This window comes from Saccostrea echinata, unplaced genomic scaffold (genome assembly GCF_033153115.1).
Source record: "Saccostrea echinata isolate AGI-Se365-2 ecotype Australia unplaced genomic scaffold, CSIRO_AGI_Sech_v1 ptg000037l, whole genome shotgun sequence".
Classification (NCBI taxonomy): domain Eukaryota; kingdom Metazoa; phylum Mollusca; class Bivalvia; order Ostreida; family Ostreidae; genus Saccostrea; species Saccostrea echinata.
Window position 1 is genome coordinate 2,281,813 of NW_026889786.1, and position 18,361 is coordinate 2,300,173.

The 18,361-nt window shown below is 32.7% G+C and overlaps 1 protein-coding gene across 1 annotated transcript in view; it reads left to right on the forward strand.

Moving 5' to 3' along the window:
- Positions 1-2,016: 2,016 nt before the first annotated feature.
- The window catches only part of LOC133200096 (multiple epidermal growth factor-like domains protein 10), a 47,261-nt gene continuing 30,916 nt past the window's right edge, over positions 2,017-18,361 (forward strand). Inside the window, exons 1-3 of the mRNA XM_061335832.1 lie at positions 2,017-2,248; positions 5,919-6,170; positions 6,262-6,399. Of these exons, the coding sequence (XP_061191816.1) occupies positions 2,017-2,248; positions 5,919-6,170; positions 6,262-6,399 (622 nt within the window). The remainder of the gene's footprint in view (positions 2,249-5,918; positions 6,171-6,261; positions 6,400-18,361) is intronic.

Below are 18,361 nucleotides of genomic sequence, written 5' to 3' on the forward strand. Positions count from 1 at the left end.
ATTGTATTAAGTAAGAGCGTTTGTATATATTTATTACACGAATGTTTTTCCAGAGTGTTTCTCATTAAGTCAAGCATGCTATTCATGCATTGATGAACCCAGTTTTTGATTGGCTACTTTTGTGAAAAGCTCACTATTGTAGTAATTTTTTAAAGCTGAACACGCTTCGTAAAAAGAATGTGTCTGCCATATTCGATTCCATGTTTTGACATTAAAAAATACTGTCATGGCATAATAAAGGCCTACAATTGATCGTAGAACTGTCCAAAATTAACTTTATTCGTTCTTTATAGACACCCAGCTTTTACATTTACTCTTGCAAGGTCACTGTAAAACAAAACTTGGCTGGTAGTGCAACGAATACTTTTTTGTTATGTAAAAGAATTGTAAAGTGTCCGTCGACCATCTGTCTGTTTATTTGTATTTATGTTATATATTTTTGAAATCCTTCTATAAGAGTTTTCTCTGATTGTTTTCAAATTCGGAACCAATCACACCACATAAAGAGGTACTGTTTACAAGTTTTTCCTATATAAACTGAGCTACCCCGACGGTTGTCATAATTTTCAAAAATATGTGAAATTCTTAAAACTGCACTATTCCTCTCACATTTTTGTCCTATTTTGATAAAACGCTGTATATAATATTCTATTTATTATCTTTAAGGAAAAAAGAATATTCAAGTATATTCCAACCTAATGACCTTCGAAAAGGTAAAAAAAATGTGACGATAACAATTAGTGACCAACCTCGAGGGCAGAAAAAAACACGAAACCTGATGAGGGAAAAGGTACTTGGAGGAATGAGCTTTCCCTCCGAGCGGTCACAACCGCCATGGTTCCAGTGCCTTGATCAGGCAAAAGAAATTATCAATAAACAAATCGATTTATAAAAGTAAAAACAAAACCGCCAGTATGAGTGAATGAGAGACTAAGTACAATGTCTTAGAAAGTAAAACTTATTATTGCTTTAAATTTTTAAAAAAGATCATTTTCTCTAGCAAAAAAAAAAACAACAAAAAACAAAAAAAAAACAAAACAAAACAAAACAAAACAAAAAAAAAAAAAATAAAAAAAATAAAGGGAAACAAATTAGCTAAAGTTTTAATTCATGTAAAAAAAAAGAAGCATTTTATCAGTTCTACTTACGTTTTTCATTCCTCGTGTGACTGGATAGTCAGTCTCGAAAGGTTTGTTGTGAAAGCACCCCTTAGGGGAAATGTATTATGGATTTTTTTTTAAATTTGTTCTGAAAATATAATTTTAAGATCATGAAAATTAGACTAAAATAATCCACCATAGTTCAATAATTAATATAACTTCCTGTTAAGTGTTTATCTATTTTCGATATACCCATTCTACAAATACAAATGTATTACAACATGCAAGTGGAAATTTGTTTGTTTCTGAGCATTGTTACGATTTTTGGATATGGTGAGTATATATACAAAATTTATAAGAACTATATTTATTCATCTCATTGTGTGTTTTGAATTGTGTGTGTTCTAATCAGATAAATGTTCATGTATTTATTACCTTTCTAGAGTGCTTATTGTCAGTTTAGTTTTTTAAATGAGATACACGTTCATGTATTTACTTTTTCTTTAGAATGGTTAAAGTTTAGTATCATGATATGCACCCCATATATTTAATGTACGAGTAGAGGCTACAATTTTACCTTGTGATAACTGGAATAACGTAGCAAAATGTGCTTTACGTGAAATTCTTTTTAATTCCACTTATGTCCTTTTTTAATATAAAATAAAAATTGAAGTATGTTACAGTTTCGCTTTTTTTTTTACAGAACAATTCTCATGAAAATTCATATGCGTATGGTTTGTGTATTTATAATTTTCAACGAGTATTTTTACCCATTTATCCCAGATACTGTTTTCAAAATGATCATAAAACAAACTATTACAATATGGGGATATTCGAAGAGAAATATCTTGAAATAAACCAAATGTGATTCCATAATCCTATCAAGGCAAAAAGTGTTTCTACTGAATATTAATACATGCAAACTTTCTATTTAGAGGACTTATCAGCAAATAAGAGTGTCATTCAAAGTACAACGGCTATCTGTTATCCTCCCTGTACTGCGACATCTGCAGTGGATGGAAACATACAAACATGTATGAAGACATTGGAAATCGGTACAAATAATCCAGACAAATCGGTATGGTGGTATGTAGACCTTGGAGACTTAAACAGCATATACAGTATTTGGATACAGTTCAACGAATATGGTAAAGACGATAGTAAGTTTATTGAATGGGTTTTTGGAAATATTTGAATTATTGTTTTTAGTCCCCTGAAACCGGAGGGGACTATAGGTTTCCTCTGAGTCTGTCCGTCTAACTGTCTGTCTGTCTGTCTGTCTGTCTAGCTGTCTGTCTGTCAGTCTGTCCCACTTGGTTTTCCGCACTTTCTTTCTTAACGCTTGCAGATATTGAGCTGGTTTTTGGTATGTGATTGTATCTTATTGGGTTACAGATCAAAGGACAAGATAAGCTAAGACCCCTTTTTGGCCCCTGGTTTGGGGTGCCTTTTTGAATGATACAACAGTTTATCAATTAAAAACCTGTTATCACCTCTGCCACAAAATGAGTATTGTTTCTAAGTTATGGGATACACAGAGGTCACAGGAAGATCAGAAAATATGTCAGTTTTCAAATTTTCTCACTTTTATGCACATTTTCATCGATTTTACAGCACATTTTGGTTAAGAAAATATAGAGCACGAGCTTGCATATCTACCAAATTGATATATCTCATACACTTTTATCAGATGCATCTTATGTATAAAAATCTCAGATAGGCAAGCTTGTGCTCTATGTTTCCCGAAGTAAAAAGTATCTCAAATTTGACGAAATCTGGCCAGAATAGAGGAAATTCGGAAAATGTCTCACTTTTGCACCCTCTTGTGGCCTCCATGTAAGCTTTGAATCAAAATTAGTGCTGGTTTTAAAACAAGCATCACCGTTCACGGTAGCTTAGTCGGTAGAGCGCTCGCTCCGTGATCGGGAGGTCGTGAGTTCGTATCTCGGCCGCGACAGATCTAAGTCGATAAAAAAAGGCAGCGACTGTTCCTTCGCCATGCACTCGGCACTATGAAGTGAAAGTTGCGGGTCCTTCGGATGAGACCTTAAAAACCGAGGTCCCGTGTCACGGCAGGCGTTGGCACGATAAAGATCCCTCACTGCGCAATGGCCCTGAGTGCCGAGTAAAGGTCAAAATTTGAAGCCCTTCACCGGTATATGGTGACGTCTCTATATGAGTGAAAAATTCACGAATGGGACGTAAAACAATATACAATCAATCAATCAATCAATTAAAACAAGCATCATTTTAAGTTTCTAACTACAAACTATCACAACTTTAACTGTGTTCTAATTTTTACATCAAATAAGGAGCCAGATTCGGCAGTTACAATACCTTGTCCTTTGCATTTCGTTCCGCTTCAATGATTTTGACGGAATTACAACCTTTTCAATTTCAGGGTTTTCTGCATTTTTTTTTCTAAAAGCTTGCAGATATTGAGCTGATTTTTGATGTGTAACTTTACTTTGATGAGTTATAGATCAAGTTTGTATTTGTGTCCCCTTCATTGATTTTTGACGGAATTATGGCATTTTCAATTTTTAACGGGAACCGGATTGCACTTGCCGGTAGGGGACTAGTATTGCTAATGCAAAATATACTTACTCTCAGAATGCTTGTTTTTTTATATAGCAAACCGAACGATAGATATCTTTACATTTTATCTTTTAATTGAGACTCTAGACAGAGAAATACAAACCAATAAAACCATGTGTGTGCCTTTACGAATACAAATAAATATTTGTTAATACAGTGAAAAAAATAGGTAATCTTGTTTGACGTGAGACTACAATACAACATTCATTTAACAGAACTGCACATAAAATATCTAAAATCTCATACATTATATTTTTCATCTGGATATTATTTGACAGATTTTCTTTTCAAGAAGTTTTTCACGTCTGCAGATTGTTCATAAATCACTAGTAAGTCCATGCCAATTTGTACTGAATTTTGCGACATTTTTTTCCTACCAAGTTTACAAAGAAGAATCTCTATCATTTGGTCTGCAAGGATAAAAACGTTTTAAAGCTATTAACAAGTACGGTCTCTCCTCAGTACTATAAAAATGCTTCTGTTGCATTTCATATTTAGTAAGGATGCTGAAAGAGTTTAACAACTAATGGTCAATCAAATTAAGGATCAATCAATCATTCAGTATCAGTCTATCATTGTGTACATTTGGTCATTTGCAACTTATTTGGCACGAAATACGAGGGTTGATCCAAAAGTTCGCGGAATTTATTTGCAACTTATTTGGCACGAAATACGAGGGTTGATCCAGAAGTTCGTTGAATTTATTTGTAACTTATTTGGCACGAAATGCGAGGGTTGATCCAAAACTTCGTGGAATTTCTTTATATTTTATTTATTTTTAATGGAAGTGATTGAAAATTACAAGTGAAAATATATTCGCTTGTTGGATTTTCTCAATAAAAAAATAGTTTTAAAATTCATCAGTAACACTCTGGCAATTGCCATAGAAACGGACGTTTGAAAATGCGGGGGAGACATTTATTTGTTCATTATCATTTCGATTCTTGTCACTCACTGTAGAAAAAAATGTGCTAAATGTTATATAAAACGAAAAGGATATAATTATGATTGCTTGAACCTTGTGTGAAAAATTTTTGTCGATTTTACTGGATATTTTGTTTTTTCATTGATGATTAATTTTTGTTGATCATCATGGCATCGTTAGAACACGTCGAAATCGGACAGTTAATAAATATTGTGCAAAAATCTCCCATACACTCTGACTCATCGTCGCAAACCACAGCCAAAATGTACGATCCTCTCCCATCGTCGCAAACTACGGCCAAAATGTACGATCCTGGCCGAAGTTGAATAAGAGAATATTTCGCATCTCATTAAAATATTGACCAATGGTAGTAAAGCATAGTCGGATAATAAACTTTGACGCGACCTTTCAATATCCAATCACAGTATACGACATATTTCGTGTATACTGTTGATGTCAGATGTTGATTTCAATTGCTATAGAAACAAATGTCATTGGCTAAACATGACGTCACAACATAGAAGCGTAAATATTCTAGATTACGACACTTTTTGTGACAAGCAACTCACGGGTAGGAGAGAGCTACTCCGGGTCGTGGCTTGAGACTCTGACTCTGACTCAGACGCATATATTAATGATACAGTCAGGCAGAACAAAAGTACAGTAAGCAACTTGTTTTTAAGTGGTGTAAGAAATTTAAGGTAAATAGAACTTCCGATGATGATGAAAGGTCTAGCAGCCTATTGGAAGGTCCTTCTTCTCGTAGACAAATTGAGAGCGTTTATGGACATGGACCGCCGATGCACTGTGCTTGACATTGCTACTGAAATCGAAACATTATATGGAACGACATAGCGTATTTTGATAAATGATCGTAATATGAATAAAGTGGGTGAGAGATGGGTACCCAGGCTTTCCTCGAAGGCAGAAATGGAGAAAAGAATGCAGTGTTACGTATATTCTAATTCGGTTTGAACGTGAAGGTGAGATGCTCCTAGAACGTGATGTGACATACCTAACTTGATGTTACGTCAAACTGTCCCCCGTAATTTTCAACTGTGCATGTTAAGAAATTTCGTGTAATCTTAATGGTAATTAAATGTGATGAAATGTTTCAGTATTGTTGCATAATGGCTCTTTTTTATGGATATGTCTTTTGTTTGCTTTAATCACGTCAAAATAAAATTTTAGAAAGAAATTCCACGAACTTTTCGATCAACTCCTGTATTCCTAAATCTAATTCTTATTCACACTTTTAAAATATCCTTTAAACACCAGCCGTTTTATAATCCTAGATACAACAATTATGAGACAAAGAGGTCGTTTTGCCGGGTTCTCTCTTTATGTGTCTAACTCAACTCGTAAAGAAAACGGACATCGATGTTACCAAGATGGACCAGAGTTACCTCCCTTGGATTTCAGTACTACATGTGTAACACATGGACGTTTTGTAATATTTTACAACGAAAGACTGGATGATATAACATACCCTACAGGATACCAAATTTCAAGCGTTTACACTGAACTGTGTGAAGTTACGGTTACAGGTAAGTAAGCAAAATGGATAAGATGTGACTTTAGATATACATGTACACCTAATTAAATACAAGTAGATGAAGATTTTTTTTGAAATAACAGGTTGTAAGTATCCGGATGTTTATGGATATGACTGTAATTTACCATGTCCAGAAAACTGTCAAGAACGAAGATGTTACATTGTGAATGGAACCTGTCTGGGATGTAGAGCTGGGTGGATTGGTGAATTCTGTAATAATTGTAAGATTTATGGTGTTTTGTTTAATGTGTGTATGACTTGATATGCCCATATTTCCCCCCAAAAAATCATTTACTATTAAGGACATACACAACGTAGTTTGAACTTTATTGTCTTTTTCACTGGAGTTGAAGAGTTCCAATAATTAAAGGAACTGTGTGCTACATTTTGTTGTCTATATATGCTGTTGTACACTTCTTCTAAAACAAGTTTGGATAAACAAAAAAATTTAGAATATATGTTTGGTAATTTTTGTATATTTTTCTTTGAATTTTACAAGATTTTTCATCAATTAATATCTTTTTAAAACCCCTGGTAATGCATGCTGAATTTTTGTCTACGAACATCTGATGGCACTATAATTTTAAATTAAGAATATCTTGAAAAATTATCAGTAGGTAAAGTACGTTGCGTATGTCCTTAAAAATATATATATTTTTGCAAATCCTCTTTATTTATCTAGCCTGTCCTGCTCGATATTACGGTCTGGAGTGCAGGACGCCGTGCACTGAGCATTGTAGATACTATAAGCCTTGTAATCATACTACTGGTGAGTGTGATGAAGGATGTGCTGATGGATGGACAGGGAATGATTGCAGCAAACGTAACAATTTCTTAATTTTTCTGAAAAAAAATGAAATTAAATCAAAATATTTTTATTACAAAATTGTAATTCTGCATTTCCTCCTTACCATATTTTTATCTTTACCTTCATGAATCGTAAATGAATCCTTTTTTTAAATTAAAAATTATTTAATGTATTTGTTACATATGCATAACAAATGCCACGCTGCCAGGTACATGCACTATAATTGTTCATTAACTTTATTCTCAATTTCTGTGACAAATTGATACATATAGCACGTTTGGAAGATTAAATGTAATGCATGTAAGTTTTGTAAAGAAGCTACAGAGAATAAGATTGACAATGAGCAGTATCAACAATCTTTTGTAAATTAACAACCTTGAAAATGTACACATTTATCTGATGATGGAGACACAAGAATGTTTGCCATAATGTTTCAAAATCCAAGACAGGGGTACCGAATGAGTCTGAGATTGTTAATTGTTTTGCAGAATGTCCAGCAGAAACGTATGGTCCTGATTGTATGTACAACTGTAGTGGACATTGTTTAAATGGCGTCCCTTGTAACAGAACAACAGGAAGTTGTAACTCGGGATGTAAACCTGGATATACCGGAGAACGCTGTGATAAAGGTGTGCTGTTGGATGTATAATTGTATTATACCTCAATTTATTAATTTGTACATTTTAACTATTATCAACTAACCCTACATACTATATGATAAATCTAAAGTTTTCGTCGAATTATTTTTTACTTTTCCCAAGTTTGGAAACATGTAGATGTCATGTCTTTCACATGAGAAATATGGTTTAATTTCTTTAAATAAATAACGTATGTATTAGGCTTAGCTTTACTGGTTGTGAACCAGGAGATATTATGCAAAGGAGATGCCAATCGTCTAGCTGTCTGTTCGTCTAGTTGTCCGTTTTCTGTGATCAATTTAAAAAAAACCCTTTCCCTTCTTTTTCAAGTCCAATTTAGAAAGAACTTGGTATACGTCCAGACTCACCTATATATATATATATACATATATATATATATATATATATATATATATATATATATATATATATATATATATATATATATATATATATATATATATATATATATATATTGATGTCCATAAAAAAACGTAACTTCAAATAGAAAGTTTTTATGATTTTTGTAAACTCTTATCTTCTACAGTGTTTCCATTGTTTCAGACAACTTTTGACCTCATGATCTTTAAGTTCTTCTTTTCAAAATTTAACATAGGTAATTAATTTTGAATGAGAAAAAAAGGCCTCATATTTCCAACTGCATTTCCTGTGGAAAATCCTTTCAGAATGCACAATGACTTTTGAGTCTTGACCTTGATTGGCCATGAAATTGGACCTATGTTTTAAGAAAATTAACATTGGTAATAACAGAGAAGATAGGGATTTTATATTTCACATATACATTACCTATGACATGACCTTTAGAAAGGCCTTTTTGTATTTTACTACGCATTTACTGCGACAAAACCTTTCCAAAATGTGTTATGATTGTTTACCTTACGACGTTGAAGTTTGACGTGGTTTTCAAATAAGCATTGAATTGAAGAGGGCAGCTGTGACGGTACATATTGTCGTTTTGTACATATTGTCGTCGACGACAATATGTTTCAACCCTCACTGCACATATTATCGTCCATAGGTACATATTGTCGCCGGCGACAATATGTACCGAGACGAGCCTTATTTTTCTCCTGCATAATGGTCGACAAAATGTACAGTCAAGCACCAGCACATATTGTCGTCGCCGACAATATGTACAGTCAAGGTCGGTATATATTGTCGTCGATATATTGTTTTGACGAATATTTACTTGAGAAAGGAAAGAGAGATTGACAAACACACACACAAGCACGAAAGGAGGGACAGCATTCCTCGCAATACAGTAGGGAGATTTTTTTTGGTAAGAAAATTGTTTCCAGGATTGATGTACATCACTATGATACGTCAAGATACCATGATTCTTAAGACGTCTGATAGTTTTTTTTTCTTTTTTCTTGTAATATATATTTGGAGATTGAATACATGTATTAGTGTTTTTTTGTTCAGTAGTAATGATAATTTGGAAATTATTTTTAGCATTATTCTTACATACAATCATGTGTTGATATAACTGGTGTAGGGGTTGTCATTTTTAGATCACCTGAACTGGAAGTAAAAGAGAGCTTTTCTGATCACATTTTGTCTGACCGTCCCTCTGTTCGTAAACTTTTCACAATGTCAGCTTCTTCTCAAGAACTACTGGGTCAATTTCAAGCAAACTTACCACAAAGCATCCATGGATAAAGGGAATTTAAGTTTGTTCAAATGAAGCGTTATGTCCTCTTTCAAGAATATTAGTTAAGAATTGGTAAAAATTTAGTGACATCTTTTAAAAATCTTCTTAAGAACATGTGTCAGAAAAGTTGAAACTTATGTGAAAGTTTCATCATGAAGTGTAAATGCAGTCTTATTCAGATCATGTCCCTCGGGGGAAGGGTGTGGCTACAATAGGTGATCAAAGTTTTTCATAGAATATTTAGAAAAAAAATCTTTCATTTTTTTTTCAAGAAGTACTGGATCAGAAGAGATGATACTTATGTGAAAGCTTCGTTACATAGTGTTTGTTCAATTTTGAGGTGCTGGCTCGAAAAGGATCCCTCACTGCTCAATGACCCTAAGTGCCAAGTATAGATCTAAATTTGCAGCCCTCCACCGGCAAGTGGTGACGTCTACTTGCGAATGGAAAAAATTCTAGAGAGGGATTAAAGCAACAAGCAAACAAAAACAAAATCAATTTTGTTCAAAGCATGACTCCAGGAGTAGGGTTGGGCCACAATGGGCGATCAAAGTTTTACGTAGGAATATATGGGAACATTTTTTAAAAATTATCTTCTCAAAAGCAGCAAAGCAATGATTAGTCATATTTATATAGACTGATTGATTGGTAATTATTGTTTAACGTCGAGTCTGCAATATTTCAGCCCTATTTCGGGGATCAAATTAAATTTATATGACCATTTTTTAAGTTTTTGGTTTCTCTGGCCATATTTTCATATATATGGAGCATTGCTGTGCATTGTCATGCGACATGTTTTGATGGACGACAATATGCGCAGTTGGCTTAGGTACACATTGTCGCCGGTGACAATATGAACAGGACGAAAAATGTACTATCACAATCACGCTGCATGGAATGGCATGGGACACGTCAGTGTGATTCACACACCAATTACATTCACAAAACTACCAAAAAAACAACAAAAGAATTCTTTAAGCAACAATATCTGTGGGGCGACAATATGTACAGTGAGGGTGAGGCACATAATCTCGCCAGCGACAATATGTAAATGTGTAACTTTTCAGCCGGCGACAATGTTTACCGATGGACGACAATATGTGCAGTGAGGGTAGGTACGTATTGTCGCCGACGATAATATGTACAAAACGACAATATGTAGCGTCACAGCAGCTAGAATACCCTTAAATATTTTCAAAATTTTTTAACTTCTGCGCTAGAACATTTTAGTACATATGTTGAACACTTTTTTGCATGATAAACTGATAAGACAGGTTTACTATACCATAAATCATTGCACTTCAATCAATAAAACCCAAAAAGCAGGGAACCACAATTTTCCGAATCTGCATGTTACTTATTTTATTGATTGGTGGTGACATGGTTTCAATTCATGTATATTTTTGTGCAATTTTTCAAGCGCTTCTCAGCCTTCAGCTGCGGTTTAATTCGATAAATCTGATACACAGATTAGTTACTCCACAGAGTATATTCTGTATATAGCCTTCTGATTTCATTGAAATTTTTGCTGCAGTTACTGATATAGAAATAGTATTAGGTATTTAAAAACATTATTCCTCGTATAATTTTGGTTTTGATTTCAACAGATCTCGTTTTTAGCTAGTAGACTAGACCTAAACACATAATAATCATTATCGGCTTAGGATTTTGATAAATGATTTTGTCATGCTTACTAAAATAAACTTTAAGGTATTTCAAAGTGTACTCTTCATACCGACTTTAAATTTGATTTCAACAGAACTTGGTAGAAGTTTAGAAAACAACAGGATACAAATGATTCAGATGTAAAACGCAGATTAATCTTTTCTATCCCATCATTTCAAAAACCAACCAGTAGATCACAATCTATTTTTTGTTTTACATAGCTTGTTCCATTGGATTCTATGGATTGAATTGTACAGAACAATGCAGTAACCACTGCCGACACGGAATAAACCATTGTAACCGCGAAGATGGACATTGTGAAAATGGATGTCAAGATGGATTTATAGGACGTAAATGTAATAATAGTAAGTTCATAAAGGTCACTTTGTTAGCATTTTTTACTTCCGTCTATAACTGAGATTACACTGAAAAACAAAAATTTCATTTATTATTTTTTTCCTACTTGAAATATTTTTGCATTTTTAAAAAGTTTCATATTGTTTTACAAGTTTAATATAAATTTCATATGAAAGACATGACTTTGAAAGATTTTGAATTACAACATTAAAGGTCATATGCCCTTTAAAACAAATGTCAATTATAAAATTTGCAAATGTTTTCCCTCATGTAACACTCTTTGGGCAAAACGTATCTATCTTTGTATATTTACATTTTCCGAGGTGTTTCCATATGTGACAATACTAACAAAATTGACATCGTGACATCGTCACATGACGTCGTTCCATTATCACTAACATTTGCCATTGCGAAGTCTAAAAAGTGTAAAGTTTTCTTTGTAATTCACAAATAAAAATAGAAATACATGTATAAGAAATAAGATTTTCATTAGGATATAACATGAAGTTGGTATGTTATCAATTCTCCTATAAAACTCTAAAATTGATATCTTATTTCTTAACGTAGGTCGAGGGTTTACTGCTTTAAAAATCTTACGAGAGAATACTCCTGAAAATTTTATGTAAAATCTTTATATAATGTTTCTTACAATATGCAGCACATAATAATGTAATTTTTTTTTTTTTTTTTTTTTTTTTTACAAATTTGGCTACAAGGTTAGTGATGCAATATTACTGTAAACGCGGCATAGTTTTTGGTACTATTTTTACGTTTTCCTATTGAACTATGTAGAAAAATAGTGTTTTAAAACAATCTTACGGAAAGAGTTTCTTTCTAAAAAGTTGGATAACTTTTGAAAGACGTAGACGAAATTCATATATTGCCAAGATGTCAGAATTAACGGTAAATTGATATAAACATTCTTCGTGCATTAAAATTAATATGCAGCGGCACTGCGAGTGTTAATATATTAATTCATGTATTTAATAATGTTCATGTTCATAAAGATTTCAAATATAATATATGAATTTGATCACTTCATTCGAAAATGGTGAAGAAAAAACACCCCATTATTGAGAAAAGGGGGGGTTAAACGTCAGTTTTCTTTTCATATCAGTTGCACTTCAAAACGTCCTAACTCCCATATATTTGTTAATTTTATATTATCAAATTTTCATTTGCAAAATGTAAAATACTTGCATTCAGCTTATACACAGACGGTTTTTGTTATATATAGAGAAAAACTGTACTTGATACTTGTATACGTAATGGTCTATTATTATCTGTATAGTGCAATGTAATGTAAGTCCAATTTATATATTTTTTTATGGCCATCTTCCTGACGGTGTGTTCCGCGAACGTCTACTCGGTAAATCAACAATATAATTATCACATTAAAGCAAAGTCATTATTTGAATTTGAATAATACTATGTTATTAAACTTTTATGATGAATATTAGCACTGATGAGATGGGTGAAAAAGTGTACAAGCATGTGAGGACATTTGTACAGCTAATATTCATTCGAATAAGTAAATAGCTCCCTTGTTTTATAGCTTGAAGATTTTCAAGGTTCAGTTAAGGCCTTTATTGGCCCTGTAAATTTCTGAAAAATCAATTTTAGTTGAAAATACATTGAATTTCACTGGGACCCTTCGTCACTGCATATCTATTAACAATAACGTAATTTTCTCGCTATTCCATGTATTATGACGTCATGAATTGCGTAATTATCCTCGAATCCTGAAAATTTCAACAATAATGGCCAAAAATGTAAGTTGTTTCCCGATATTTTGTATTGACCCAAACCTCTGATCCAAAATGTTAAATTATATAATGAAAGAACGGTTTCAGAAGATTATAATCCATGCTTTATTTATTTATTTATTTATTTTTGGGATCGAGGTATGGGTTCATATTTTAATTCTTTGCTGAAGGTACTCAAAAACACCCATTTTCTTCAAAGTTCAAGAACATTTCAATTTCACTTAGCCTTTTTTTCAATATTTCGACTCTCAGAAGAAACTTTTTTATTGAAAATGTAATTAATATTGATGTTCGAAATATGACACAGCTGGGACTTGGTCAGTTAACGAGCTCGAGGCCTAATCTAGTTGGAAATTACGAAATCGGACAGGCAAATATTTCTGATTTTTTGATTTGTATTTGTATGTACCATGCTTAGAAAAGTTTGATTGAAATTTTACCTTGCCTTGATTGTAGGGGAATTGGGCAATTTCAAAATATGGACATTTTTTCGTGGTTTTACACACAATTATATACTAAAAATATATAAACAATGGAATTGATAAATCAAAATAATAATAAATGTTGAAATGTTTTGCTTTTCACATATATTACGCAATATCCATTTCTCATTTTAAAAATGGAAAGAAAAGAGGGGGTAGACTTTATTGTAGTGAAATGGGGGCATATCAAAACCCAAAAATAGGACTATAAATTATATCTAAGATACTTTATAAATCCTAGTAGGTTTACATAACATCAAGAAATGATTGTTATATTAAGTATCCAGTCAACTCGTACCCATTCTGACTCGTACCCGAACCGAAAACCCAGTCGTACTCAAAGAGTCAACTCGTCACCAAAACTGAAGTCATAAAATAAATAATGAAAATATTTCACTTTTAATATATTTTCATTAAGATATCTTATTTATTATTCCAATTTAGTTACACTACTTATATTTTACAAATTAATGACAATTAATAAAAAAAAATTGTTTGAAAAATTCTACTTGGCATAACATAGATATAGATAGGGCCTAGACAGATTCTTTATTTCCAAATCAGGGCCCTTTCAGGCAACACAAACAACAAGCATGATTTATGCAATTACAAACAGCAGAGACAGTGTATACTAAATAATCTATAGTATAGTTTGTAGATAGTATATCACTGTATATGTAAGTAACAGTTTTGGGTACGAGTTGACTCCTTTTGTACGAGTCGGTTTGGGTACGAGTTGACTGTAAATCTTATACTGTATATGTTTCTCAAAATTAAATGTTCCTTACATTATGAAAGGATTTTCCCCTAATCGCCATTTTGTCTAATACAAGACATTGATTAAGAGGAAAAAGAAGAGGAAAAGAAGGGGGGGTTAAAAAGGCAATAAAATTAGAAAGTTTGTTAATATGTAATAAACTTAAGGTCAAGATCTAGTAAATGTGTTTAGACTGTCTTTTTGGTGCTAGGTCCATTATGACTTCAAAATTGATTTAAACTTAATTTTTCCCGTATTCAAATTAATATCATAATAAAGAAGAGGTCAAAAAGATATGAAAAACTGTTTTCTAAGAGACTGTAGGCAATATTGATACATTTTCTTTTTCTGAAAAGGAAAAAAAACTCCCATATTTATACCTGACTTCCTTCATATTTCATTGAAAATAACAGTTTAAATATCTTTTTTAGCTGAGTTTGTCTAAAAATTATGCCCCGATACACCTAATTTCGCCAAGATATATTTGTAAAGGATTATTGAAAGAACTGGTTTCTCAAATTTGAGAAATCTTAAGGCACCTTTCATTCACTAGATCTTGACCTTAAGTATTTTACTTAGAAATTCACAATATCTCAAAATAAAATATGTAACAAAGTTGTTTTTAATCAAAACATTTATTTATTAAAATACAAGAATTGATAGTTTTAATGCCAGAATGCACAGGCACACGCACCGTCAAGATCTACCAGGAATGCAAGAATAGCGAAATATTTGAGCGCAATTTGACGTCATTTTAACTGTGACGTTATTGTATTCAACTGTGACGGCAATCAAGAGTACTGTGACGCGTCTGTAAGTACGCTGCATGAAAACGTATGAGCAACCCAAGTAGATTGGGCCTCGTTAATTAGTATGTAGACATGGCAATTTTACGGATAAAGTGACCCTAGCTTATTATTATTTAAATGAAATAATTTCGATATCATGGAAATTTTTCATTATTGATATCTATAGCAAACAGACCTGGGGTCAATTACTTTGAAAAGTAATGAATTAAATTACAATTACTTTGGAATTTTTACTATTACAATTACCATTACCATTACTCTCATTCAGAAATGTAATTAATTAAATTACAATTACTTTGTTAAAGTAATGAATTACATTACACATTATATTTTATAAGAGAAAAACACAGATTTTATGACCACTCAATTTATATCCATAAATCAGCTTTCTCACACTTTGTGCTCTGTTAATATGCTTTCCCTCATGTCTATAAGTCAGAGTGGTTACTTTGGATTTTGGATTCATTTATCATGATCATGTAGTTTACCAATCTATAGTTGACAAAGAAAGTGGATCAGCTAGAACACTTTCAATGTTGTAATTTTGTTTAGTCTCTGATGTTAGTTCCTCTTTTTTTTTTTAAATAAATGATAAACATTTCATACTTTATGTAAAGTGATATTTAATCAACAGATAATTCTATAATTGTAAAACGACTATGTATTGATAATTTAATTAATTGACACTCATAATTGGCTGAGCAGGCATTTTCAATGGAGATATAAATTTAACCCAATGAAAGGTGATAATTACTGGTACCTAGATATAGGGTTTGAAGTTAGAGGTCTAAAGCTACCAAAAAATGAATGATGGACAATACCAGTACATGTATTTATATTTGGCCTTAGTTTCAATTTGTGTCTTCAAGTAGATCATACTGATCTTTTATCTTGCTTTCCAAGTCCATTTTACCAGAATGAACTTTGTGAAAAGAAAAAAAAATCAAGTTGAAAAAATATAGTCTGGATCTTAATTGGTAGTCACAATAAAGTACATGTATTAATGTCACTTGTTTTCTGGCTATCACTTTGAATCCTATTAAATGATTTCTTTTAATTTTTTTTCTGACTCTCTCTTCAATTTATTGTATAACTGTCTTGTCAAGAAGTTTTTCTACTAAAACAATTATTTAATATAGTGTCCATCAATCACCATTGAATAAATATTTAAAAAATGGTAAGATTTAGGATTTTAAACTTTAAGACTTTAACATTATAAATTAAAAAAAACTCTCAATGGCCTTGCTTTGTTTAAGATTCAGTAATAAAAAGATATTAAAATAAAAAATGTAATTGAAAAATAATTGAAAAGTTATTGTCATTACTGACATATTTTTGAAAGTAATGCATTACATTACAATTACTTGTAATTGAAAGATGGACCCATTACACATTACACCCAATTACTTTCAAAAAATGTAATGATTACAATGCATTACCATTACACATTACCATTACCCCAGGTCTGATAGCAAAATGGTACAACATCAGCTTCTGTTATACCGCGGAAATTGGCAGAATACCATACAGGCAGAAAGGTTAATCCTTATTTCCCTATAAATGTTATTGTGTCTTCTGCCTCAGCACAAATATTTTTTAAATGCTATTGAAACTCGCGGGGTAACTCGCCCAAACTTCATAAAATTCTTACAAACAAAGATATATTGCAGGGTCCAGTAAAATGTTCAACCTATCGCCTATCCTTACTCCTCACCAAAATGTTAACTGCTGTGAAGGAGAAACTTCAGACTTACTGTGCAACTAAATAATCAGGAAGTGGTGTAAATTACATGTGAATTTAAAAAAAAAATTCAAAGAACTTTAGGGAAATTAAAAATCTCAAAACTTTTCAAATATCAAAAGCATCAAAACATTATTTTTCCACGCTTTATACAACCAGTCCTAACGAAAATTACAGAGCAGCCTTTTTGGCATCATAGACAACTGCTTCCTCAATAAAAATAGAAATCGCAGACTTTCATCTCTTCTGATTGGACATCTACAAAATTACTTTGTTAAAAATCATTCTGATTCTACATACAAGTATTATGAAGTTAAAAGGATGCTGGAGTTCCTCATTTACAATATCTATAAAGTCTTCCCGCAATCTGTTGGAATTCCAATGGACAATAATTGTGCTCCTTTATTAGCCCATCTGTTTTTAATTTCTATGAAGTAGAATTTATTTAGAAACTTTTAAATGAGAAGAAGAAAATTCTTGCTGTGACCATCAAGTCGACATTTAGATATATCGACGACGTTCATCAATTGACAATACGTTTATTAATTGAGAATACGGTCGCCAGCGTGGCACAATGGTTAGAGTGTTTGCTCTTGAGTCACGGAGTAAGGAGTTGATCCTTACGTAGCGGGTTCGAATGCCACTGTGGGACGTGGAGACCGGTCCTTCGGATGAGACCGTAAAAACCGAGATCCCATGTCGCAGTTCATGCTGGCACGAAAAAGATCCCTCACTGCTCAATGGCCCTGAGTGCTGAGTATAGTTCAAAATATGCAGCTCTCCACAGGCAAGTAGTGGGTCTCCATATGAGTGAAAAATTCTCGAGAGGGACGTTAAACAGCAATAAACAAACAAACAAAACAATTGACAATACCAAACCTTCCGTAAATTACTTTAATTTGATTCGTTGAGAAACCTTTCTTAAAAATATTGTTACCTTCTGAATGAAGAAACCACGCCTTCCAGCGCAACAGAACTAAGCAACAGTCAACAATTCTTGACAACGAGTGATTTTCCAAAAAAAAAAAAAAAATGACATGACTGAGCGGAATCTAAGCGTGCACAATTCACCTTCGTTAGTATTTGTTAACAACAAGCAGTATAATATAAACATTAAGAATTTTTACCCCTCATGGCGGGTGTGACCAGTCAACATGGGATGCTTACTCCTTCTAGTCATCTGATCCCTACCCTGGTGTTTCCGGGGGTCCGTGTTTTTGTCCTTTTCACTATTCGATTTGTTTAATGGATTTATGAGATTTGATTATTGATCGTTATCTTCACATTTTACACAAAAACATAAAGTAACAGCCATTTTTTCTTCTTTTTAAGCGTGTGATTTTGGTAGGTATGGAATAAAGTGTGCTCAGAATTGTTCTGACAAATGCCATAGTATTTGTAATCACGTTGACGGATCCTGCATCTGCTCTGAGGGGCTGATGGGGTCTCCCAACTGTAATGAAGGTAATAATAACCTACACAATG